Source organism: Phoenix dactylifera, chromosome 10 (genome assembly GCF_051530095.1).
Source record: "Phoenix dactylifera cultivar Ajwa chromosome 10, Ajwa_hap1_PhDact_Kaust_v1.1, whole genome shotgun sequence".
Lineage (NCBI taxonomy): Eukaryota > Viridiplantae > Streptophyta > Magnoliopsida > Arecales > Arecaceae > Phoenix > Phoenix dactylifera.
In genome coordinates, this window is record NC_143199.1 from 23,846,364 (window position 1) to 23,874,183 (window position 27,820).

General features: G+C 36.6%; 1 protein-coding gene across 1 annotated transcript; it reads left to right on the forward strand.

Moving 5' to 3' along the window:
- Positions 1–26,915, forward strand: LOC103720774 (putative transcriptional regulator SLK2). The gene is made up of 10 exons (XM_039115613.3): positions 1–367; positions 864–1,867; positions 1,979–2,110; positions 5,274–5,322; positions 10,728–10,942; positions 11,098–11,166; positions 16,984–17,084; positions 21,003–21,096; positions 21,208–21,277; positions 25,773–26,915. Exons 2-10 carry the CDS (start codon positions 1,151–1,153, stop codon positions 26,630–26,632), a joined length of 2,307 nt encoding a protein of 768 aa, XP_038971541.3. The 5' UTR covers positions 1–367; positions 864–1,150; the 3' UTR covers positions 26,633–26,915.
- The last annotated feature ends 905 nt before the right edge of the window (positions 26,916–27,820 follow it).

Below are 27,820 nucleotides of genomic sequence, written 5' to 3' on the forward strand. Positions count from 1 at the left end.
GCCGATGCTTTTCCGCCTATGATCCAGTCATTAAAGTCCAGGTGTCCAATCCATGGTGTGCGCTTGTCGCTTGAACGTCACCGATCTCGATATCGCGGGCTGACGGCATGAATTCCGGACACGTGTGCATGGGGCGATCCGTAACAGCCGGTGGCGGTGGGCGGGGGGCCATTGCTGCCCGGTCAGGCGGTCAGCCCGTCCCCCCTCCTCGCTTCATCGCCCCCCACGCTTTATAAAGGGCGTCCGAGCTCGTCGGTGTTGCGGCGAGAAAAGGGGGCCAAGGAGAGCGGAAGAAGGGATCGCGAGGTTCTCTAATTATTCTCTTTTTGGTCTTCTTTTGTGGCTAATTCCGGCTCGAATTCGAAGGGTAAGCATAGGAATTTGTTTTTTAATTTTGTAGATGTATTCTTTGAGATTTCCTTTTTTTTATATCTGTTTTGATCATCTCGAGCGGTAAAAACTGCGATCGCTTGGATTGTTTGAGTTATACATTGGATGTTTTTGTGAGTTTTTGAAATTGAAGATAATTTAATTGCTGCTCTTTCTTCTTATTATTGTGATTTGAGGGATTTTGTTCGACGAACTTTGTTTTGTTCGATAAAACCCTACCGTACATAATTGGTTCTGTTAATTTGTGTAAAGAATATGAATTGAAGGGAGATTAGGGTTTTTCTTTCTTGTTTTTGGTGATTTCTTCATGTAATTGTGTAGGTTCGTTTTAGTCATTGTTATTTTGCCTCGTTTCACCTTCTACTAGCTGGATTTAGCGGCTTTTAAGGTGATTTGGATTCGATTTTTTTTCTTGCTAGAGATTTACAGGTACTGTTTCATTTGTTCACCTCTTGGTTGATTGGCATTGGCAGTTAATTTTGTGCGGGGTTGATCTTTCTTCAATTTCTGAAGCAATTGGCAGAGGAAAGACTTCAATTTTATTGAGTGCGCCTAGATTAGGGCTTGAATTCTTTCGGTGGAGGGGTTATCTTAGGAAGCCCTAGTGCTGGATAGCTACCTGGATTCCAGCAGTCAGCTGGGAGCCACCCGCTTGGTGGCCCCGTCACTGGTTGCTGGGGGTGGAGGCCAGTCCCACTCTATCTCGGCCTCTGGCATCTTCTTGCAAGGCGACGGCCAGAGCCTAGCCCCAGCAAATTCCATGCCAGGCACTGGGCGAGCTGGTCGCGGTCCAGCCTCCGGGGACATGAACCGTGGGGTCCTCAGCAGTGCTGCAAACTCCTCTGGGCCCAGTGTTGGTGCAAGCTCGCTGGTTACGGATGCCAACTCAGCACTCTCTGGAGGGCCTCAGCTACAGCGAAGCACCAGCATCAACACTGAGTCCTACATGCGTCTGCCCGCCTCACCCATGTCCTTCTCATCCAACAATATATCTGGTTCCTCAGTGATGGATGGCTCCTCCATTGTGCAGCAGAGCCCGCACCATGACCAGGTGCAGAAGCAAGTGGCCTCCAGTGCGACATCACAGCTGACAGGACAGGAGCTGGGTGATTCATCCCATTCCCAAAAGAAACCGCGGCTTGATATGGGGCCGGATAATGCTTCTCAGCAGCAGGCGATCCAGCAATTTCTGCAGAGGCATGAATCATTGCAGCTGCAGGGGCATCAGACTCAGCAGCTACAGGCTTTAATGCAACAGCAGAGGCTAGCGCAGCATCAAGCTCAACAGCAGCAATTGCTGCAATCCTTTCCACAGATGCAGCGAGCCCAGATAGCCCACCAACAACAACAGCACTTGAGACACTATATGCAACAGCCGACTATGCAGCCAAGTACCCCTGCAAAATCGCCCATGGAGAAGGGGATATGTGCTCGCCGTCTTATGCAATACTTGTATCATCAGCGTCATCGGCCGCCTGTTAGTTATTCTTTCATATGCACTGCTAATGTGACATGTTTGTTGGGTTGATATTCCTAATGCTGTTATGCTCACAGCAAGCTTGTCTAACATTATATGCTCTAATTGCAGGATAATTCTATAAAATACTGGAAGAAATTTGTGACAGAGTATTTTGCACCACGAGCTAAGAAAAGGTGGTGCTTGTCATTGCATGACAATATAAGCAACCATGCCTTAGATGTTTTCCCACAAGCTAATATGGTTAGTGTCTGTGCTGTCAAACTATTGTTTCTTATATTTCTTATTTTACTGCCTTCATGCATATCCTTGCAATTCCTGTTGCACCTGATATTTCCTGCATGCCAAAATATAGCTGAAACCCTCAGCCACATGAACATGCATACTGATGCATGCCCAGTATCCACGCACATTTCTTCCTAATGCATGTGTTTGAAAAATGATGATATTACAAGATGTGCCTATGGTGTGTTCTAAGTATGGCATCATTTTATAAAAGATATTTTACTGTCTATATCTTCATTTTTCTACTGATGTGTGCTTGAACTTGAGCGAATTGGATTTTAGAACTTTAAGAATATGGAAAGGGTGGAGGGTTGATGCAGCCAACTTCTTGGAGTCCTCTGGCCTCTTTTTTGCCACATATAATCTTCTACAACATTGTGCTTTTCTCTTTCAATAAATTATGACCATCTTCTTTACTTTATTCTTCTATTCAAGGGGTTGAACCAGGCAGGTATTTTCTATTTGTTTTTTTTTTTTTTTTGGGTGGGGGGGGGGGGGGGGGGGGCAGTGGAACTTGAGCATGCCCCTCCTGGAATCTAGAAAAATGCTATAATATTACTTAATACACATGGTCATTCCTTGCAACTTGCCTTCTTATCAACTAGCAAAAGGAGCAGTCCTCAGATTTATTCCTAGATGATCATGAGGTGTTAGAAAGATGGATGCAGTCAAGGCATGGGGAGCTAAGTACAAAAGAATGAGGAAGACTATGGAGACATGGGATGACCCGGCCCCCTCCCCACCTTTCCTTATAGTTTCTCCAATGTTTCTTTTATTTGAGTGATTTCTCCTGTGTTTCCAATAGACAAAATGAGTCTTCTCTTACCTTTGTAAGTGGTGCTAGATAATTACTCTTGAAAGAAAGAGTTTCTATATTCAATGCTGTTTATGAAAAATGCAAAATCTTTCTTTTTTGGGTGAAGACCTATTAAGTCATTATTTTTATGTTTGCGCAGACCTAGTAGATCATTGTTTTTATATTTGAACTTCTAGTTTTTTTAAATTTCCTTTGCCTAAATATGCCAGTGAGGCCGGACATTGATATATTAAAAGCTTTTGACTTTTTTACTAGTATGTTTAACTTTTCATGCTCTCAAGTTTACATGCTTCATGAAGTATGCTGATCTGATTGGGGAGATTACATGGCGAAAAACTGGTTGTGATAAATGACGAAATTTCTCGCATAATTTGTGAAAAAAATAATAAGTTGAATGGAAAATCATGTAGTTTATAAGAAGCAAAGTTGAATTATATTTAGTATTGAAATCATACTGTCCAAGGATTGGTATAGTGTGCACTGTAGAGTCTATTTTTGCATCCATTTTTTTTTTGTTTTTGTTTTCTTATGTTTTAATGCTATGTTTTGAATGATATATTAATCTAAATGCTCGTCATGGTTTTGTTTACATATTTATGACATAACATCACATATGTTGGACTTAAAGAAACATCTAGAACATGTGCTATGACTGGTAAAGGTACGTGTGAAATGCAGGTGGAGGGGGAGCTTGACATAAAAGATTGAATTATGTCTTATACAGAATTAAAATAACAGTTCCAAATGGTGTTAGCTTTTGAAAAACTACTCTAAATCATGGTACTGCCTAACTCCTTTTTCTCACTTTTTTATCACCAGCTGGCTCGAAACTGGGCTGTATGTGTAGGTATGGTGTGGTACACCCTCCAGTTTTAGGTAGTGCCGGATGGTACAGTATGGTTCAGTTGGGTACGGGCCAGTACAGGGCCTCTACTGACTTGAATAGTGTTTTTGTGCCAGTTTTGATTTGGTATTGATTGAAAAATACGCCTCAAACTGGCAGTACGTCAAACATTGGTCCATGTCATTTGACTCTTATCTCTTTCTTTATTTCTTCTGTTTTCTTTTGCTTCATAAAATCTGCAATTATTTCTTACTTAGCCTGTGAAACGCCTTCCTACATCAAAGATGGAATTCTGATGGAAATTAGGGTTTCGGAAGGTACAACATTTTAATCAGCCTGCTGGCTGAAATGGGTGTCAATAGTTAAGATGACTCTTCAAGCCCTTTGTCTCAAGCTCTTGACTACTAGTGAGACTCGTCAGCTTGTGCTTTCATTTTTTTGCACAGTGAAGCCAAAAAAAGAAAGTAATTTTGATATCCTAGTTCAACTGTAAATTATCATCAACAGAATTACGCTGATCTGTTAGCTAGAGTTTGCCTAATCTAAAGCATAATTGCCATAAGGGGTAACTGATGTGGGAAATATTAATAGAGTGCGGAACTTGAAATGATGGTTAAAAAAATAGTATCTCATTTGGGAAAGGAGAAACATTATTCTAAGACAGGCAAGAATATTAAAAAGATATGAAAGAAATGTAAAATAGTTATGGAAAAATCAGTAAAAAAAAAAAGTTTTCATGGAATTATCATCAATTTCTCAAACATGGGTTGATTTAATGATAACCATAAATTTGTCACCCAAAAACCATATATGGAAATCTCTGTTTGTTTCGTATTTTCTATATGTATTCCTTCTTTGGTATGCCACATTGGCGGGTGATTTTATCAAGCATATTAACAAAATTAAACTCCTTATCTACTAGGAACCCGATTCTTCCAGACTTTTTATCTCTAAAATTCCTACATTTCCATAAACTTCTGGTAGATGTTTCCATAAATTTTTAAAGAGCACTTTGCAGTGTTTTCTCTGGAGCTTTCCTTGGAAACTCTTGCCAGAATGTTAACCCATTTCCCAACAACCCTAATCTAAAGCAGACCTAAAATAAGGCTTGTGAAGAAAATTCCGACCTGAAATAAGAGTTTTTACTTGTCCACTCACTCAGGTATAATATTATATCAATCCTATAATTGTGATGTTTATTTCACCCAAAACTATGATATAGCCACCATATTATTTAGATCATTGTCACTTGGAATTTGAATCTTTGATTTCCACCATTGTCGTCGACTTTATGATTATCTTTGATTTGAACTACATCATTGTCCTTGTCTGTAAATGAAGTTTCAATAAGAAGTAGTATCATGTTCCAAGGTAGATGTGCTTAAAGGTATCCTTGTTATATATATACTGATATATCCATCTATCTGTTTTATGAACTTATATAATTAAACTTGTTGCAGGATGCATGGCAATGTGACATCTGTGGTTCTAGAGCAGGAAAAGGATTTGGTTAGTAGGTTCATTACTGTTAAATTCTGTTAGCAGGATAGTTACCTTATTGTAACACTGGAATTTTCATTGTCTTGGTGGTTATGGAAATTCTTTCAATTCCTATACATGTCCATATTTGTATACTTAGCTTTTGCATGTCTGTTGTTGCTTGTTTCGTTTTAGTGACTTTATTATGCACCAATAAACACTTGGACTTCAGAAGTTACATGGTACCATTGCTTGCTTATAGTGAAACTCCTGTTGTAGCAAATGTAAACTTAGCATTGTTTATTTGAAACAAACTAAAGTTTATGTCTAATGTTGTCACCTGAAATTCAGATAGAAGGGAATATAACAGGAAATTTTATGAGTAACAACTAACCAACCTGGCTGTTTCAGGTTGTGGTTTATGAATCTTACTTTACCATTGCTTCCTACCCAAATATTTGGTTCTAAAGTGGATATATCTTTTTGATATCTCTCAGTTTTTTCATATAAGGGAGTGTTTTATCTTTGCTTCTAGTTCTAGAATAGTTCTTTCCCTAAGGTGCTTCATCAAAATCGCTTCTATTTGAATCATGAAATACTAATTAACATTTGAGGGTTTTGTAATTGCAGAAGTTATAATATGATAAAATGACAGATGACTTTAAGATATTGTGCAGGAGTAATTCTTCAAGTTGATTTGTAGAGAAATAAGTCCTTTTGAGTTGTAGATTGATGCGCTTTAAAAAAGAATTTAGGTAATACAAAATATATTATTGATAAAATGTGGAGGCATTTGCTTTTGGATCAAATGCAAAGTAGTTGATTACTATAAAAAAGGAAAAGGCATAAAATTAATATATCGTACCTAGGTTTTAGGATGTCCAATGGTTTCACTGATGGGGGGAAATTCATTTTGTAGACAATATGGACATGTCATTTCTTATTAATCTGTGTACCAAATTGACGTAAGAAGAATTTGTAAGTAAATTAAAGAAAAGGAGAAGTGGGAGTGGGGGAAGAAAAGCCAATTTTAAATGCACAGATCATCACACAGCCTATAGTGATCCTTTCTCACAGGTAGATGGATGCCCCTCTCTCTAGTCCTGAGCGGGGTCCTAGCACTGATGATCTGAACTATTGAATGTGATCTTCTATCTCTAATCTGCTTACTATCAAAAAAAAAATGATGTGATTTGGAGATCCCTAGCATATATGTCACTTATGCATCCAATGGTAAAAAATAAACAGTTTAATTAACACAAACAATGCATATTTTAGACCACTCGATGCATTAGAATACGGATTGCCAATTACATTTTTTTTGACCGTAAGCAGCTTATAGAGAGTAGATCACATTTAATGGCTTGAACCATCGATGTCAGGCCCTCGGTAATCCAGTCTAGACCGATCTTATTCGGACTATTGTGTGAGTGCTCATATATTAGCTTTGCCCTCTCTCTCTCTCTCTCTAAATATATATTTATATCTTGCTCATTTTGCTATGGGTTAGGGGGTGGGTGGGAGGCTGCGTTGATTGGAAGTTTTCTGAGTATGAGGGGTTCCAAGCATGATAAGAAGATAGCAAAAGAGGGGTTTGGGAGGTTCATTAGGAGAGGGATTTAAGATCTTTGAGGCATGGAATGCAATACCGTACTGAACCGCTCAGCTCGTTCCATATCATACCATACCAACCATGAATCGAGATGGTTTGTGGTCTTTGTACGGGATTTTGCTTGAAACGATGCTTACTGATTCAGGGCAGTTAGTCTCAATAAGGGATTTGTACTGGTTTGCAGGCTTAACGATTGGGGGAGAAAGAGATCCAACCCTCTTTTCTTCCTTTGTTTCAAGGTTCAACCCCCTATTCTTCCTCTATTTCAAGTTAAGGGAGGACAAAGAGAGGAGAAAGTGAGGAGAAGGAGAGGAGAAAGAGTGGGAGTCGAAGGGTGAGTTATTCCTCCGATTCAAGCATTTTCCTTTTCAATTTTTTTTGTTGTTGTTGCATCCCATAAATGGGCAGAAATTGAAAAATATGAAAAATCATGCCAAAAATTAATAGAAAAAATAAAGATGTTAGAATTCAAAAATTAATATCATGATATGCCATAGATCTTAGATCTACTTAATGGTATAACTTTTTGTTTTTTTGATACTTTTTTTATTTTTATTAAAAATATATTGCTAGATAAAAAATTAATAGAAAAACTAAAGATGTTACATTCCAAAAATTAATATCATGCTTGGAGTCTAGCATGTTATTTGCTGCCTATTGATATCAATTTGATTAATTTTTGGCATATTAATTGCTTTTCGAGTAAAATCTAGTTTTAAGGTAATTCCTATACTTGGAATTGAATAGATGCAAGTATGCTAGATTTTCCATTTCTTAATATAAGTATCTTACATTTTTAATGTTATACTTGTTTAATTTAACATGTATTATATAGTTAGACATATCACAAAAAAATTGAAGTATATTATATTTAAACATCAAGAATGAACTTATAAGACCCTATTTTCCACTCATAAATAAATAAATTTTCCAAACCTTGAGGAAAAAAAACAAAAAATATATTTTTTTGGTTTACCGATATGGCATGGCACCATACCTGTCTCCTAATCGTACCTGTCTCCTAATATACGATTTAAGCTAATATTACCTGGATGCTTTAGTTTATAGGTATGTGTTTGCTACCAACACATAGGCATGGGTTTTCATGATGCTTGCATTCAGGTCCATAGAAGAAATTCTTAGATATTGGTAGGATCCAATATTTAAACAGATGCCTGCAACCGATTAAGACCATGTAACATAGGATTTATTAAAGTCTGCAGGAAAGAACTTTATAGTGATAAAACCCCAAAGAGGAATTTATAAAGAAGGATTCGTCATGTAGGCCCCCGGTAGTTCTTATAGGGCTCATATTTATGCAAATGGTATAATTCAAGTTTTGGGATTTAGTTTTTGTGCACATTCAGCCAGAGGCCTTTGATTAATGTGCATATTCAGTCAGAGGCCTTTGATTAATGTAGGCTGTTACCTGGATCATAACAGCCAAAACTGTGAAATACCTCAATATATTTAAAATCAATTTTGTAGAGGAATCTTTTGTATTCTTGCAAAATTAGAGGAAATAAGATGAAAGCAGAAAAAGAAATGTGATATGATATTTTTCTGTATTTTTTGGCCAAAATTAAAAGGATTTTGATATACCAACATGCATGTATTGCAGATGATTACATATGCAAATAGTTATTAAGATCACATATTTTGCCGGACTTCAGAATTTCTTGTGAAGAATCACTTCCTGATTTCTCTGACTTAAAAATGTCAAAATATTTACTGTGCATTGACTTATTGTGTGGTTTTGTTTGTTGGAATGAACCGATGAAAGCTATAAAAGTGTCGCCTAGTTCATGAGGCATCTACCCTTGCGGGGTCTAGGGAGGGTCAAATATATACAACCTTATCTTCACGTGGAGAGGCTGTTTCCATATTTCGAACCCATGATCTTGAGGTTACAACAGAGCAACTTTACTGTTGCGCCAAGGCTCACAATCTTAGCTATATCTTGAGCAAGTCTTGATCATCCGAGATTTATGATATTATGAAAGTTATGGCTGAAGCATATCACATTGCTATATATATAAGATGTTTCATGTGAGGCTCATTTCACCAATAAAGTTTAGGAGGCATTTCAGCTGAAACTTCAAAGTTCAAACTACGATATGTTTCTAAGAACTTTCTCTTGTCTGATGTTAGAATTTTTTTCTTCTATGTCTTTAGATCCTTGTGAAAACATATAAAGTTCTCATTCAGCAATTTTATATAGTATGTGATCTATCTGTTTCTTCCATGTGTTTATATCCCTTTCATCAATTTTTGATTATGACATTTGTTCAACTACACTTCATTTTCTGTTTCTCATACTACTAGATTAATTGCATCACTGTGGTCAGTTTTACATTCTTTCATTTCTCTAAATCTAGACTTCAGTGTTACTTTCTATAGGTTGTTTTCTTGTTGACACCTACCACCGACATCTTAAGTATCATATCATACTGGGTGTATTGTATTGACCTGATAGAGTACCAGCAGTGGTATGGGACTCGGTATGCTCCTTGCGTGCCCCCTCTCCCCCCTTTTTTCTCCTAAGGCATGCACTACCATGTATTGGTTGGTATGATGGCATTCTGAACTCAAGGTTGTAACAGTCTGCTGCCAAGGTGCCTAGGCAGTCCCTTGTAGGCACTTGGCTAACTGAACTGCCTAGGAGTCTGGTGCTTTCTAGGCCTTCAGGTAAGGCGGTCATTCAAGCGCTTAGATGGGTGGCTAGCAGCTTAGGGGCCATCTTTGTCTTTGGTGAGTGCCTTCTTTATTGATTTGTGTTTACTTCAAGAGAGAAAGAAGTTGTGTCCATTTATTAAAGTGTTCGCTTCGACATTAGGTGATACTCAAACATTTTATGCTTTTAAGTAGCTTTAAATACTTCAAATCACTTTAATAGAAAAAAACTATCAGGAAAACTAAAATAATTAAATCATAGATTCTGTTATTGCATAAATTATTGATAACATTACTGTTTATTAATATGATGAACCAAGGTCCGCCGTACCGGTGGCCGGCCGGACCGGTACGGTACCGGTCCGTACCGGCCGGTACCGGTGGTTTCAAAAACCACAGCGCGCGGCGCTGTGGTTCTAAAAAAAAAAAAAAAATCGTACCGGCCGGTTCGCGCCGGTACGGGCCCGTACCGGCCGGTACGCACCCGTACCGGCCGGTTCGGATAAAAAACCGGGAAATACCGGTTTTTTATCCGTTCCGGTACCGGTCTAGGACCGGACCGGTACGTACCGGCCCGTACCGGCCGGTACGGGCCGGTACGGCATTCCATGTGATGAATTTTGGCGTGCTCTATATAAACTATAACAACTATTATTAAGTTTTTAGTAATATATTTACTTAGGTTCGTCCCCCCGCCCCCGCCCCCGCCCCCGCCCCCGCATTCTGTCTAGGCCGTTAAAGGAGTCAACACCTAGGACCTAGGCAATTTTATAACAGTGGCTGTCTGCATAATTTACCTGTAGTTCAGTATTGAGACTTTAAGCATTGCTTGCAGCGATAAATTATAAAAAAAAAAATCCTAGAAAATGCAAATGTGCACATTCAAAATCTTAGATATTTGTATAAACTGACCAACATCCATACAACTTTGCTTCCAGTAGATTAGAAAATAGTTTTTCTAAATTGTGTTATATTTCATATAATCATCTGATTGTGAAGTATTTGCAAAAGAATGTTCTGTTCATGCTTTAATCTCTGCCCTCACTTCTCTATGATTTTTAACTTCTAGTTTCTTTTTTCTTTTAATGGATATTTTATGTTACTTCTGTCTGATATGATTCTTTTTGTTTGTTGTGCGGGGGTCCCACAGAGGCAACTTTCGAAATACTTCCGAGGCTTTATCAAATTAAATTTGATTGTGGGGTTATTGATGAGCTACTATTTCTCAACATGCCCCATGAATGCCGGTTGTCTTCAGGAATAATGGTCTTGGAATATGCAAAGGCTGTTCAAGAGAGTGTTTATGAACATCTACGTGTTGTTCATGAGGGACAACTACGAATCATATTCACACCAGAATTAAAAGTATCCCCCCCCCCCCCCCCCCCCCCCCCCCCCCCCCCCCCCCCCCCCGGGGCACTGCAAAGTTGCCTATGGGCTTAGATTTTACAATGTTGTACCTTTATGTAGTAATTAGTGCATATGCTTTTTTAACTTATTTCAGTTACTCTGTGTTTCAGATTTTGTTTTGGGAGTTTTGTGCACGACATCATGAAGAGTATGTCCCTCGTAGACTGTTAGCACCTCAGGTATCTATTTTTACTTGTATGCACATGGATATCTACATGCATGCTCTTTTTGTTTATGATAAATATATCGAAATAAGAAAATTATAGCATGACGAGTTACACTATAAACCTAATAGGATTCTACATCATGTTTTGTTGATATCAGATGAATACTCAGGCCTTCTGGGATAGTATTAGTAAGTTTGCCTGGAGTAAATGGGTTGCTCCAAAACCCAGTTTAATTTGAAAGAAATTACTCTGCCCTATAGGGTGAAATAGTTTGTTCTGGATTAAGTTAGAAAACAAGTAGCTCTGCCAATCTTTTTTAAATACTTTGTGTTTGGAACAAAATCGGTTGCTAAAGATTGTTTGGAGGGTTAATGCGGGCTAAACAGGGGCCTTATTCCACTTATGCCAAACCAAATGCAGCCTTGAAGCTTTTAAGGAGAGATCCAATATATGGAGGTTCTCTGACCTAAGGTACTAGTGTTCATCACACATGATCATCGTTATTCTTACTGGTATTTAGTTAGCCTTTTAAACGTTAACTGATGGCATCTGCCTTAAGATGCTGCATGTGTGGCATAACCTGCCATAGAAAAGGAGTCCCAAGAGAGATGAAGCCCATGATGCCCTCAAAGGCCCACAAAAATTCTTATGCAATTATATGCTTGTGAATGTTCATTTTTTTTTGATATATTATTCTAAAGGGCCTATAATTAAGCCAAAGTAGTAGGTCTTATGTTTGTTTAGTTTCACTTATGATTTGCTATCGATAAGTGGAAGTATTGACGGTTTGTTATATGAGGAGCCTAGATACAAGTGAGAGTCCTTTTATCCATAATACATGGAATTTCTTGAGCATAAATGTTGATTATTTTAAAATTATTTTATCCTACCCCAATCTAAATTACAGATATTCAATATTCGTAGAATACTTTCTTGGCTTGTTATGGTGCTGCTAAAAATCGGTCTCGAAGTTTAACATGCATGAGAGTATCTTGAGAATGTTCTCTTTTGTATGATTTCAGTAAAATGGATTCTTGCTTCCTACATGAAAGTGTGGAATTTCTTATTATATACATGCTCTAGTGTAATTTGGTGCCAGTTTAGCACAATGAACCTAATTGTAGTTATTCTTGGCTTTCTTTCAGTATCTGACAAAACTGTGATTTTCCTTCTTCACTATTTCTCATCCTTCATAGTCCTCAATGCATATCTGTGCTGCTATTGTATTTGGTCCAACTTGTGTTATTTGTCAAGGGTGATTAACATGCCAGTGAGTTGGAGCAAGTGAATTAATTTGTTCTTTAATGCAAAAAGTATAACTTTTAGTATGTCGGTGTATGTGGACCTGGATCACTTAACATTAACTTGTCCTAATAACTTATCTGTACTGGTAAGTTCACCTTCTGGCGTTTGTTTCAAAGAACTTCCATATTCTGTTGCTAGTTCTTTTTTTCCTAGTATATCTAGTAATTATGTACGACCCTTGATACTTTTGTCATCTCAATAAAATTATCAGACATTGCAGACCACCTGTTTGTCCATCATTTTGAATTCTTGGACATTGTATCCCATACGTATGCCACTTTTAGACTTCCTCAGGTCCACTTTTGTACAGGTTTGTTTTTCATGGTTCTTACATTCATCCATATCTGTATAACGTTAACTGATGGCATCTGCCTTACCGACATTCATCCATATTCCAAGATTTGTCCCCTATCCCATTTGTATAAGAAATACGATATAAAAAGGAAATAAATTGTATACACAGAAACAAAAAAAAGTAAATTGAAAATACAAATAGAAAATAAAAAACACAAATAAAATAAGAAATCATGTATAAAATATTGATAACAAATTGTTGGTAAAAACCAGAAAGAATAAAAAACCATAAACAATAAATAAACCAATAAATAAGATTGCTGAATCAGATAAAATCAAGGTATGTATAATGTATATTTGAGAAAGAAGTGATGAAAAATAAGAACACAATTATGTCATTGAGATATATTAACTTCAAAAAGATGTAAATACAAAAATTAAGAAGCAAATGCAAATAAAAACATTAGTAAACAAAACAGGAAAATGCGCAGAAAACTGGAGATCAAGCTACAAAAAAAAATGAACTAAGAATACAAATATTAGATAAAAATTCAAACATGAATAAAAATAAATTGAATTTGAAAAACATATTTTAAAATCGAAATTGAATTTTAGAAAACTGTGCATTAAACTCTGAATCAACTAAAAGCACCAAAAGAATATGAAATGAGAATATAAAAAATAAAATGAAAAAAATATAAACATGAATAAAAAAAATATAAAAGCGAATATAAACAAATCAAAAACAACATCTGCAGTGGGATGCCAATGGAGAAGGTCTGAGACATTGGTGGTCTATGAAGGCAGCGAAAGGGGATGGGCTGAGAGAACATATTGGGGTTTTGAGACAGGGAGGATGGGTGTGAATGTTGAGAAAGAGATCTCTCTATATATCCTTGACTTACCACCCCAATCACTAATGTTGGGGACTCCATCTCAAGCTCATAGAGAGAAATTAGGGAAAATTTTCTAAAGAAAGGAAGCCTGAGATTTGGGGGATGGTGGAGGGGCGGAGGGCAGGTCAAGTCCAATTTTGAGTCTTTAATGACTCTGACCAAAAAATCCATGGTTATGTGAAAGTCAGTGAGATTTATGGGCTGTTTGGATGTTTAGAGGAAAATTACTAAAGAACTAAAAAACTGTAGAAATGGAATGGTGCTGCAATAGGATTGTATTGTCAAAATTTATTCTGGGATTTTCTGATATTTACTGTTTGGCTGCAAGGAAACCAAAAGTACCCAAGTAATAAGAAAATTAAGAAAACTTCTATCATTGTTTTATTAAACAAGATAAATCTCCCTTCTCTCTCACACACACAGTTGTGATTTCAATTTCCATGTCTCTACTGAAGTGACAATTGGGGGTTTGGGATTGAGTTTAGCATTTGGTTGGATGCGAAACAAGAAGAGAGAGAAGGGGACATGGTCATGGTAGCCTTGAAGGTAGGGACACAACAAGTCTGGGATGGTGGTAGCCTGGTCAATAATTTGGGTAATTGGGTTAGAGACCAAGATCTGTGGAATAAGGAAAAGCTGGAGCTTGGGTTACAGAACAGTTGGCTGGAAAAGCCCAAGACTGTGAAAAAAGATGCTACTATCATAAGAAACAGAATGAGAGAGGCAAGTTTTTATGAGGCAAGATCATGACTGAGGTTTCTCAAGCAAAGCATGGGACAAAAGTTCAAAATTAGTGTTTTTCTTTTCGCGGGTATAGGTGATTGTTTGGGGACTAGGATCCGTTAAAATTCTATCCAAACATGTCCTTGGGAACATAGCCTCTTGTGATTTGCAAATAACCATGAACTGCCTAGTTCCATGTGATACTATAGAAACCTGGTGTATCCAAACAGACCGCTATAGGTAAAATACATGTGGTCATGGGGAGAGGTTTAGTGGTTCCCTTTTAAAATTTTGAGTCAGATTATAGTTTGAGATAGAATGGGGAAGGCATTTTTTTTTAATATTTACATAATTGTCCTTTAGAACAAATTTACATAATATTTTTTGATGAGAAAATAAGGGTAATATGGGAATAAATTTTGGTAGATGGAATATATTTGATCTATTCCCCATTTTATAATATATTAGCAACTAGGTGCATGCAATGCAACTTTTGAGGAAAAAAATTAAAAATAAATATTAATATATAAACTAAAAATTTTATTTAAAGTAAATAGTATAATATTTTAAAAATAATTATCGGCAAACAAGATTTGCTTTCGGAAAATGTTTTCTTAGTTTTTTCAAATTGCATTTTCAGAAGCACTCGAGAATCTTTTATATTTTTTGTCAGAATGTTTTTCCAAAATTTGTTTCAAAAAGTAGTATCCTAAATATGATTTAACTTGGGAGACTCCATATTTTTTATTAGGTCGGTCAAAATCAATCCAAATTCTTTCCATAGTTTTTCTTTTCTTGACATCCAGAACTACTAAGAGGTAATAAGTTATATGTCATAACAATGTGATGGGGAGTTTTTGATATGAAAAATAACTGACAGAATCAAGGGAGGATATTCCCTAATTCCGAAACTGTCATTTTTATATCTATTATAGAAATTTATAAATATTCACTGTTGGAATATTAACACGGATGGGCTCAACTTACAAAGAGGGATCTATTATGGGTTCACAAGCTTATTGGCATAGTTAAACACAAGGTTCCTTTCCATTATCATTTTTTCTTATAAAGCTTGCATGGAAAGTTAAATTCTTATGTTTTCAGTCTTAGCTTATGTGTAATTGCTAGGGTTGGTGCTGCTATGTGCAAGAGAGGGCTGCCTGAATGAAGCACTTAATGATTTGAATGGCATTTTTTTTCTTGATTTAAATCCTCTTAGAGCCTTATTTTGAGTTTGTTTTATTTCAGAATTTAGGTCCAAAAGATGCCCTGTTTGTAGGTTTGAAATCTGCAGCGATATTTCCCAAACGGAGAGCACGAACAGATCTTATTAGATGGAATAGACAGCTATTTTCTATATTAGGATATCTAAAAGTGGCAGGAATAGCTGATTGGTTATGTTAACAAGAGGTTTTAGTCGTTGATTTGTCTTAGATTTATTTCCTTACCAAAATGTCCTGCTTAGAGTAGAAATACCACATTTAACTGGCTAATCCTATCAATTCTTGCCCCTCCTGTTTCTTCCTTCTTATTCCTCTTGTTCTCATACTATTTCTTCTTCTCAGTTGAGTTTTTTGCTTGCTATGATAAACAGAACAGATTATCCCTGTTAAACAGATCCGAGCTTCTGCTGTTGTTTCTCTGTCAGCAACAGTGGTAATACTTTTAATGTTGTTTGCTACTACAGCAGAGCGAAAGGAATCATGGCTTGATTATATAGTTAAGAACTTAACATCAAGATTGCTTTGAGCTAAAACTTTGAGTCTTTAATGCAGTAACCAGAAAAGGATACATAAATGTTTCACACAATCAGGTTTTACTTTTAAGTAGTTAAATTGCCATTTATTTGATCTTGTGTATTGCTGTAAAGATATCCTCCAAATTGGCAAAAAAGGGACTAAATAACTATCTTTTCGACCATTTCTAGTCTGGCTAGGACTGTATGAAGGCTAGCCTAGCTGCTGCAGTACCTGGATGGTCTCTGCAGTCTAAAAAGTTAGAAATATGTGACACCAGATAAATATAAATGAGATTGGATGCTATAGTGGTTCGTATGTTTTCAGTCTGCGATGCATCCAGATGTTCGTGTCATATTGGTAGTATAATGATCGAACCTTGTCCCAAGTCCCAACTAAACCAGATACTGGTCTACTTAAATGCAAGAGTCCAGCCCATATTGGGTGGATGAAGGTATATTAGTATTTGAAAAGGCAAGTATGGATCAGGATAGGCCTGTAAATGTTAATAAATTTTTTGTCCTCTTGGCACTCGATTTCTAGCAATCATCTGTTCATTTAATATGATCTTAAAGCTTCAGTTTTGTTCAGTCCTTTAGCTGCTTATTGGAATATTTCTCATATTCGGCCATTGTGTTTGAAGATTTACCAAAGTATTTGTCATTCTAGATTTTTGTTGATTCAACGGCTGACTAGCACCAATATCTAACCAATTAAATTTCTTTCTAAGCACTCTTGCCTGACATCTTCCACCATTGCTTTCAATTGTTCAAATAGTCTAATAGATATATAACTGAATGAAGCTACATAATTGCTCTAGATTCATTGGCCCTATTCATATTCTGAAGCTGAGCAACACATTTTTATTTTTCCAGGTGAGCCAGTTATTACACATTGCACAGAAATATCCAACTGCTGTAGCTGACAGTGGTTCTGCTGGAGTCTCACACCAAGATTTGCAAGCCACATGCAACATGTTGGTGAACTTACTGATGGCTTGCGCAATATCTTTGAAATGGAACTTAATTTTCTCATTTCTGTGTAGATTAAGATGTCGAGTTCCACATTAGAATGGAATCCATGCAATGAAATTTCCTATTTATACATCTCTAATTCAATGACTGGATGACTTCTATCTTGTTAACGGTTTATGCAACATGTGATTTGGCTACCATGTTTACATGACAAATAACTTGCAGAAAAATAATTTTCCCTCTTTTCCTGTTTATCGTCCTATTTGTATTTGAAAACACAAAGCAGATAATTTTGCTTGAATCAGGTGACGAGTTAATTTTTCTTATTATTTTAACAGAAATTTATGCAAGACAATGTCTCTTTGGGACCATAGACTGTTAAATTATTGGGTTTTTTCTCTTCTCCCCAAGTTTGTATAGTCTAGTGGTTTCCTTAGCAAACTATTGTGAATTAATTCAGAAAGTTGTCATGAGGACTCTGTGACTGCTACTGTTGTGAGCTTGTGATAATCCAATTCTGCATCTACGTATCTGTTCTAGAGTCTTTATGGAAAGAATAGCTCAAGTTCATTTTTATATATTCAACAATTGCGGATGCACTTGTGATGGTCAACCAGCCCTAGCTCATTTGGCATTCCTCTCCACTAGTGAGAGGTCTATGGTTTGAACTTTGAACCCTCGTGGTGGCATTCCCATTATTAAATGTGACTGATTTAAATTTACATCGGTTCTGGCTTGCACTGCATATAGTTGAACTGCATCAAGTGGAAGTGAGGAGAAGTGGATTTACATGCATATTCGGTGAAGCAATATTCCCAGAAAATAATAGAATCAAAAGCACATAAGTAAGCATTTGAATGATAAAGTAATTAATTTGTAAATTAACGTTAATATTATTTACTAATATATTCTTATTGGGATTGGCTGCACATTCATATGGAGCAAAGAACAAAAGGAACATAGCATCAGTAAAGTTGCATAAGTAATGTTTTGAGTAATTTAAATGGACCTTTTGTTGCTCTATTAAATGGTAAATGTCTAAAATCAGTTGTACTGACATACCCAATATAATGTGGTTGCTATTTTTTGGCGCTCATTGTTTGGTATAGTACAGATGTTAGTATGTACTATACCCATTGCTATGCTGTACCGTACCATACAGTAGCGGTGCGTACCATATCAGTTCGGTACCGGTGTATGTACCGTGTACCGCATCGGTCCGGTACCGACACTATGATAGTGTAACACTGGTACGGGGTCCGGTATCTGTACGGCAAACCTAGTCTATACCCACAAAATGTACGAACCAATATCAAAACGGAAAAATTGGGTGTATAAATACCTTCATGCCTGATACCAAGCGCTAAGTGGTTGGCATAAGCTGGTTCAGGCAAGTTTGCCCATGATTCTGTTCAAGGAGATATGGGTATCATTTATGGCTGGTATAAGTAGTACAAATGGTGGGCGAGTATTTAATCCTTGCTTGTGCACTTCTTTTTGGTAATTCACCATGTAAAAATGTTCATGGAGTTTTTTTTGATTGCTTATCTTAACAAGCATGGAAAACACCAAATATTGAATGCATCTTAGTTTATTTTTGTTTATTTTGGCAATGGTATTTTTCCTTTTAGTTTAGCTGAAGCCAAATGACTGCCATATTAGAACTGGACTTGCTTCACAAGCATTAAAAATTTCTTTTAGGGCCTATTTCAGTAACCAGGGGGAATAGCCCGACCATCTGCTGGATCATGGATTGGACAACCATTTTGGCCTGGCCCACATCAACCCCCCCTGCCTCCAACCTGTATCCTCTAGGAAAGAGAAAAAAAAGACTTTGCAAGGTCTCGTTTTCCTTTCCATGGGGTTTAGAACACGCTGCCTCCCCACACTTTGCTCCCCCTCCCGCACTCTCCCTCTTCCCTCTATCCAGCCCGACTTGCCGGATCTGGCTGGATTTTCCCAAACAGGTCCTTAGTGGGACATTTAGCCTCAGGGGACATGATTGAAGATAAACCTTATGATGAACAATTAAGGTCTTAAGATTCATTCAAGTCCATATAATGCCTAGAAGGCATCCTCCCAAGGCCTAAAAAATAATCCTAAAGAGTCTTATTTGCTTCACTAAGTCCATTATTTAGGTAGGCAAAACTTCAAAAGCAGAGATCACTATAACATGATGTTGAGCCCATCCTTGATCATGCTACTACGCCTATCCGCCACTTAGATTTGTTTTTGATAGAGTTCATTGTTATCTCCATCCAATCTCATTTCAACTACCCTACCTAGCTTCTAGTAGTGGAATAATCTTCATGCAATACTAAGAGTTCAGCCTAATAATTGGCAAGTCTACTTGTAATATCTTTTTGATAGTTTTGATGTTTAATAGATAGAAATTACAGGAAAATTTGTTAAATCATATTCTTGAGAATTTGTATCATTTGAATATAGGATTGTAGTTTTATAAACACATAGAAAGAACGCACTATTTTGAAATTGTTATGTGGTAACCACATGCCTACAAATTATAAACAATATTAAGAATGTTATATAACTAGAGGCGCTTTAGTTGTATTTGTAAAGCATGGTTAAGGATGTTCTTAGATGATAGACAAAAATAAAGATGTCTAATATATACATACTAAAAGAGAGGCTTTGCTTGTACAGAGCTCTCTATTCTCCATGTGGATGCCCATATTAATGACATTGTTAATAAAGCTCTTTATTTGGATAATAGGGCTCTTATATAATACAATTCCTTATCAAAATATAACAATGTAGTATCATTAATAAGAAGCTTATTAACTTATTAAACCATATTAAATAAGGGACTTTCATTAGTATTATTAAATTAATATAGAAATTAATGACATTATTAATAACCATATTTGCTTAATGTATGCTAATATTAATGAAAAACATTTTTTATTAGTACTATACCTGCCTATATCCTGCGCTGCTCATGAGATTATGCTATTATTTTATTAATTTCTATTGCATTTTTATGATTATGATCTTACTTACAAGTGAAAATACAATCACTAATGACCCCACTACATTGCATTTAAATATCTCCTAAATGCAATACTTTCTATTTCTTATTATAAGATGATCTTATTATTTTTTATAATAATATATTGTTTTACTATATCGACATATATTGTTAGAATGTTGTATAGTGATAGTATATCATAATATTATTATCAAATATTTATGATAAATAGCATGAAACAAGAACAAAGCTTAATGTACAATAATATTAATAACATTAATTATTGGTAGAAAAACACTTAATGAAAGAAAATAGCATATTATATTGTCATTGTCATGTCTATATTATGATATAGATTTTATGATATACTCAATGAGCTTAATGTGTAATCAATATTAGTATACTGATAACAATCAGCATTAATACTCAATGAGGCTTCGTTTATCAGTTATAAGTAGGGCTCTTATTTAATAGGGTTCTTTATTTCTCAAAATAACATGTTTTCTAACAGCCGTTACACTGTTGTGATAGCACCATGATGGTTTTCGCAGACCTACATAATATTTTAAATTTAATTTGTTACACTGCTATATTACATTTTAAATAACAATTTAAAAAAAGATAAAAAAAAATTGTGCCCTGCATATCGCACGAGTTATGTGCTGGTTTAAAACATACTTGTGATTGATTCATAGTTTCAGCAGCAAGAGAGATTCAAATAAAGAATTGGTCACATATCAGTAAAATATGTTATTGCCTCTTAATACTTTCTCATTACAATTGTAACTTGTGCTCGTTCAATTTATTACATTAGCAGATGAACATTATACAATTTTTTTAATGCTTTTTTTCCTCACATGATATATATCTCTAGAATCATTTTCATGGTTGGGCAATGATTATTCTGCTGACCCTTTTTTTTTTTTTGTAGAATTGTCCAAACAGCTTGTCAGCTGGCAAAAAAGCTGGAATTGCAGTCCTTAAATGATTTAGGATTTTCAAAAAGATATGTGCGAAGCTTGCAGGTAGGGAACATGTAGTTCTGGCAGTTTGTTTCATTATCAAGAAAGACATTATGGTCCAATATGCTGACATGCATGCATATTCATTTATTTTACTTGTGCCCACTGTTACAGATATCTGAGGTGGTAAATAGCATGAAAGACTTAATCGATTTTAGCCAGGAGCACAAGATTGGACCCATAGGTATCATCCTTACAAATTTGACATAAGAAGTTTGGGATTGTTTTCTTAGCTTTGCTTCATGTAATATGTTTCCAGTGCTATTTTAGCTGTCCAATTTCTTGAATGAAACTTGCTTTCTGAACAGTAATGTGTAGTTTGTGACATAAGATAAGCCTCATGTTAAATTATCATGAGTGAATCCTCTTTAAAGTTTATTATTTTGCTGGTGAATAATGGATCATCAGTATTATGTTCTCCAAGCATGTGTCAAAGATCTAGAACATTGACATAAACCACAGGCTTATGAGATAGGATTTTAGGTGTCAATTTTTTTAAGTTATGATTTTTTTTCCTATTTTCTGGACCAATGTTTGCCGTCATACCAATCATTACTGTACTATACCTGGCATATCGTAAAGTTTGAAAAGACATGTGAATTCATCAGGGAATGTTAATATAATAAATAATGAAACGTGCAGCATACAAACATTTCCTATTATGTCTTTGAGATGATCAAACATGCAGCATACAAAGATGGCTTCTGTGAGGAGCACCTTATTATTTAGTTGAAACAGTCAGAAAAGTTGTGTTAATTTGAGACTCCATTTTTTACACTTCTAGACTTGTCAGTGCTTTATAGCACGTGGGGATCGTAGGACAGGACATGTCACAACACTGGTGGAGAATTCTCCTCGAAGTGTCCTGCTGGCATCGTGATGCAGGACCTGATAGGAAAGACCTGCAATACACGGAGGACCTAAAAGTGGAGAAATCCTAGGACAGACAGCATCAAATTAAAGTTTATTTTTGGATAAAAGCTGAGTTAAAGCCTGCAATAATTATTAGAGGAATCTAGCTTGATTCTTGAAACCCCTAATAGAAGTTTTATGGCAATCCATTGATTGAATGTCTGAGCTAATTACATGTGCAATGAGTCCTAAATAAAATTTAATAGTGAAGTAATCTGCAAAGTTCCATAATAGAATTGGAATTTTTCATGTAAGATGGACTTGAGAGATCAACTAAATGAGCCATCACATGTGCAATAAAGGATAATAACAAGGAATTGAAACAAGGTGCCAGCTGGAAGTCAAGACTCACTGTTTGCAGGCTGGCTGTGTGCAGAATATTGTGAATGGTGTCCTGATGTCAAATCTTTAGGGAGAAGAGGAAAATAAACAAGATTTGATGATGCTTTGATGTTTAAAATTGATCCCCAAGTGATATTGCAAGCGACTTGAACCTTAAAAGCTTCTATAGATAAACTGTTGTATAAATAAGGCAGATTCATAGAAAAGTAGATATGGGTAGCAAATTCATGATCTAAAGCAGGAGAATATCGAGAGAGATGAGAAGAATAAGCAGCAAGAAAGAGCGAAAGGAGAGGGCCGAACCTTGGCCAAAAGCTCTCTTTATTTCCTCAGAAAATATCCAGGATGCACGTACCTTTCAGCCAGCCCTTCTGGATTCTCTATAGTCTATAGACTCAACCAATTGCCTAAAAAGTTTCTAGCTTGTTTGTCTTCTAGAAACACAATCCCAGCAACTCTGATTAGAACTCCTAAAAGTTCTGGCAACTGTAGCATATACTGTTCATGCGACAGTAAAATGAATGTCAATGGACCTCTTGTTATCAAACTTAATTTGAAGACACTATTAAACAAAAATAAAAATCAGTCAGCGACATTTTTGTGGCCATTGGAGGATATGTTTGTAACTCTTTTATGCTTATCCATTTCAACAGGATGCCTAAGATGCCTCGATTGCCATGAAACCTCACAGTGTTAGCCCTTTGTGGGTCTGAACAGCAATCTGATTGTTCTTGGAGCTGATTTCTGCAGTCATTGTGCCTGGGCTTAGCAGCTGATCTTCCATGATTGCTGCATCACATCAGCAAAATGTGCTAATGCTAGACACTTTCTTTGGAGTGTCATGCAGGGTACTTTCAGTGTTGGACATTTTAAGTGTCATTATGATTTTTATATAAAGGTGTCATAGTTGTCTATCAACTTAAGTATCTTAAAGCATCTTTAAATGTTGCCTACAGGATCTTATTTCAGCTTGCAAACTCATGGCCATTCTGTTACTTTCTTTGTGAGACCATATCTCTCTCTTCTTCTCCTTTTCAGTTTCTCTATTTTGGGTAGCATCAAATGGTGGTTCTACATTACATATATGCATACATAATATGTGTGTGGGGGTGCCTGTAAGTTTGTGTATATCCTGTGTTCATGTGCATAGATTTTTGGAGGCTTCTGTTTCCAACACTTGGCACTGATGCCATGTGTCCAGGTGATACTGCACAAAAGAAGGGAGGGAGATCAGAAGAGTTAATGGACATAGCTAAACATAAGATGCTCCTGAGTTTTTTCTATAATTTAGATCCTGAGTTGATGAGAAATGGATTGCTTTTCTTGCTTAAGAGTGCATGATTTCTTGAGAATATGTAGCACTTGTACCTATGCTTTCTTCTAATGTTGATAGATGTTGTATGCCTTGCGAGATGGAGTGGACAGGGCTTTGGATTGACTGTGGTTCATAAACTGTGGACAGATAATTGAGACAAATTGGTTATGGATGGTCAAGAATGCCAAGAGACGTTAGGGATTTTTTTTGGGAAACATATTGCACATAAACCTGATAGGTTGAAGTAATTTTCTGATTATTAGGAGCTGAAAATGTTGTAATGGAAACTTAAAAGAGTGAATTTCAGAACAAGTATAGTGTGATTTTTTTTACTAGTCCTGTAAAAAGACTGCAGAGTTTGTTCTAACAGAAAATGAAGCACAGTATGATACTAGGGTGTAATGAAGAGTAAAGCAGGAAAAACTGTTTCTCTTTCACATTTAGTCTTTAGGATGTGACCTTAGGGATTAAGTATAGAGATAAATTTTAAAAAGGGACTTGAGCAGTTATGTGTAGATGGTTCAGGTCTGAGTAAGCCTGAAAATGTGAACTTTCTGGTTCAAAAAGAAGTGAGGGTATTTTAGGCTTTTAAGAGGAAGATACAAGGGATTTCTAATCATGTTAACAGTGAGTGTATGGTTGATGAGTACATCCATTATGGCTCATGTATTCAGACTCACTCAACCTTACTCCAAAGCTCAAAGTTATCATATGAACCACTTATCTAAACAAAATGCATGCAAAGTAACAAGCATGTTGCAAGTCACATGACAGACCTGTACTAAAATTTAATAGATATCAAATTATTGAAATGGAAAATCTAAATTACCCCTAATAGACTTCCTTTGAAGCTCATCTCTTGCTGTTTATCTCTAAGAGTATACTTTTTCTTCCTTTCCCATCATTCACTGAATATATTTAAATGATTTCCTTTCCTCTCACTTGATTAGCATGGAATAAGCTAGGTTCTTGTTTGAGATATCTGAGTCTTTAAAACTGATGGTTAAGTAATTTTTAGCTGAAGTTCTCATACTTTAATGAGAGTGTCAGCTATGCTTCCTTTTCTTTCTTATAGAGGACAACCTATATAGATATCTTTCCATGTGAAATGTCTATTGTAAAATCTAACCTAGAATTTATGTAAGTATAAAAGAATTGAAGTAATAGCTTTTATTCCAGTGCTGTTACTCTAGTTTATGCTGGTTCCCTTCATCTCTTCATAACAATCTAAGATGTCAGTAGAACTCTGGGATATGAACAAAGTGCGTGTTGTATGCAGCAAAGTTACATCTGAAATTCAATGGGTTTTTGTTGGCTGAACAAAATTAAGGCACATGCCCTACATTACAATGTCACCCAGTTGTTATTCAGGTACATGTGATGCACATGAAAGAAGCATGAATGGCTGGGACCATCTATTTGCTTATATTTTTTTACTATTTTATATAACTGTTGATAAATGCGCTTCCATTTTGGACTGGTTTGCTTCCTTTTTTTTTTCTCTCTGGCAGTTGGGGGGAGGGGGGGGGGGGGGGAGAGAGAGATGAACCTGGAGTCGTGTATTTATTAGGGATGAGATGACCTGCAGAGGAAGAAAAGGGGGGGGGGGGGGGGGGGGGGGGGGGCGAGAGAGATCTGCATTACCATAGTAGAGATTATGAGTTATGTTTAAATGCTTAAATGATTGGAGACTGGGGAAGATGTCTACACCATATGGTCTTGTCATTTAATGATGTCTCTCTCCTTCATAACTTAGTAGTTACATATGGTGCTCCGTGCAACTGTTTGACACCAAAGCATGTCCCTATTTGGTGATGCTTGGTAAGGAATTTATAACCTACCTTCAGTTCTGAAGTATACTGGATTCTGAAGTTATCAATACAGTTCTGGCACATTGATATATGTTCAGTAATGAGCCTGGATATTACATTTTACATGTGAAAACTTTCAACACTTGTTCTGGTTTTTATTTGTTTCTCTCCAAATCATAAAGCATATCTAATCCTGGGGATTCCAATATTAATTTACGGTTTTAATGAACTGCACTCCTTTTTTTATAAGTCTTTCAAATCAAGAAAATAGCTTAATGATTGAGGAGTTCTATTTGCAGAGAGCTTGAAGAATTATCCTCAACATGCTGTTGTGAAGCTACAGAACCATAAGATGCAGGAACAGAAGCAACTGATGACTGCTCATGGTCTGCCAACTGATCAGACTGCCCTAAATAAAACCATGGGCATTCATTCCGGGATAAGCAGCAACATGGGCAATAACCTTGCAGCTAGCCAAGTCCTTAGTGATGGTCCGCAGAGTGCTGTGGCAGTGAATAACTATCAGAACTTACTGAAGAACCCTGTAAACACAAATCAAAATGTATTTCAGCAAGAAGCATCTGGTACCATAAGTGGCCCCAACCATGCAAAGTCTGGGCAATTTCAGGGTCCCGTTTCCTCGCTTCTGACAAACACATCTGTGACTGGTTTACCTGGTTCACATCAACAGCAATCTGTGTTGAGTGGTACCTTGTACCAGCAGAGTAATCTACAGCCTTCACAGGTGAACGAGCACTTGCAGCAACATGTAATTCAGCAGTTGTTGCAAGAGGTGATTAATAGCAGAGGAGCTCCACAACAGGCTCCTAGTGTCCCTGATGCAAATGGAAACATGCTGACTGGAGAAGGTTTTGGCAGTAGCATTGGTGGCACAGGAGGTCTGCCGGTCAGGATGAGCAGCGGGTCAGTCAAAAATGGAATAGGTTTGGGGAGTGCCCCTGCCAAAATGTCCAATAATGCCTTGAGACCAGTACCGAGCTGGAGAAACAGTTTCAAATCTGTTGCCGGCAGTCCTGCTATGATTGGCAACAGCCTGAAATCAAGACCAGACTTGCCTCAGAGCATAGATCTGCCAGAGCTGGATCAAATTGCTGAAGAATTTGCAGAGAGTGGGATATTTAATGGTGAGCCCTGGTGATGTAGGATATGGATGGAATGTTCGGAAATATTTAGGTGGTTGATGATTTAGTAAGCTTAAAAGACTATTGTATGGTAGCTTAGATAGAGTGATTCCCCTTTCAATTATGTCATGAGACTGATATATCTAAAAGTTATCTAAGTTGGCAGTTTTGAGCTTCATTTCAAACTGCATCCATCACACCTGCAGGGACAGTTTCAATGTGGTGGTTTTTCAAAGTCTTGTAGGCTATTTGTGTAAAAATATCTTGAGTTATGGCTAATTGCAAAGTTACTCGTCTAAAGTTTGTAGTTTCGTATGTTCCTGTCATCTCACTGTGGATAATCTTATTGTCATCAGGCTTGTAACTTGATTTTATCGAAATTCATTGATGCTGATGTTAACGGTTATCTATTGTGTCAAATAATTTGAACATCCTTGTCGGCTATTGAGTTTGTTTTAGTCATGGGTGTTTTTGCAACTACATGCCACCATTGATCTATATCCAGTATTACTGCTCTCTTCCCTTTTTTTTCTCTCTTGAACTCAAACTTCATTGATGAACTTGAAGTCTTGAACCCTAGAATGCTGTGTGTGTGTGTGTGTGTGTTTGTGTTGGGGTAGGGGGGATCCCTCTAAACCTCACCATCTCCTCTAAATGCTCGAAACCTCATCTTTTCTTCTCTCGTGCTCGGAAAACTCTAGATCTGTGATCTTGCACTGATTTATGCATTTATTCTTAGATCTTTAGCCTTCTCCAGATTTTACATCTCTTATTTAACGCAAAATCTTACCACCTTGGATTGGTCTTTTTGGGCTCGAAAGTTTGAGCTCTCGTGATTTATTTGGATTGGAGTCTCAGTCAAGCTCAATGAAGGATTGGAGGTCTCTGGGACTCAAGTGGAGCATAGTGGGAAATGGCTATCATAATATTTAGTCTCTCTTTGCCTCATTTAAGATATTATTATTGTGCATTGCTTGCTTCTTAGGCACTGAAAATGTACTTAGGTTGCTCTACCTGCTATTCTTGTCATTGTTATTTGTAATATATTTGTAAACTTATATATTTATACTTCTCTATGTTAGCTATCTTTAGTATTAAAGATGATATGCCTTATATTTTAAGAGAGGAGATGTCAAATTATGTCAAAATGTTTAGTCAAAGTATATTCTAAAGTTTGATTTTATTTTTAACTTTTTGTTGACTCT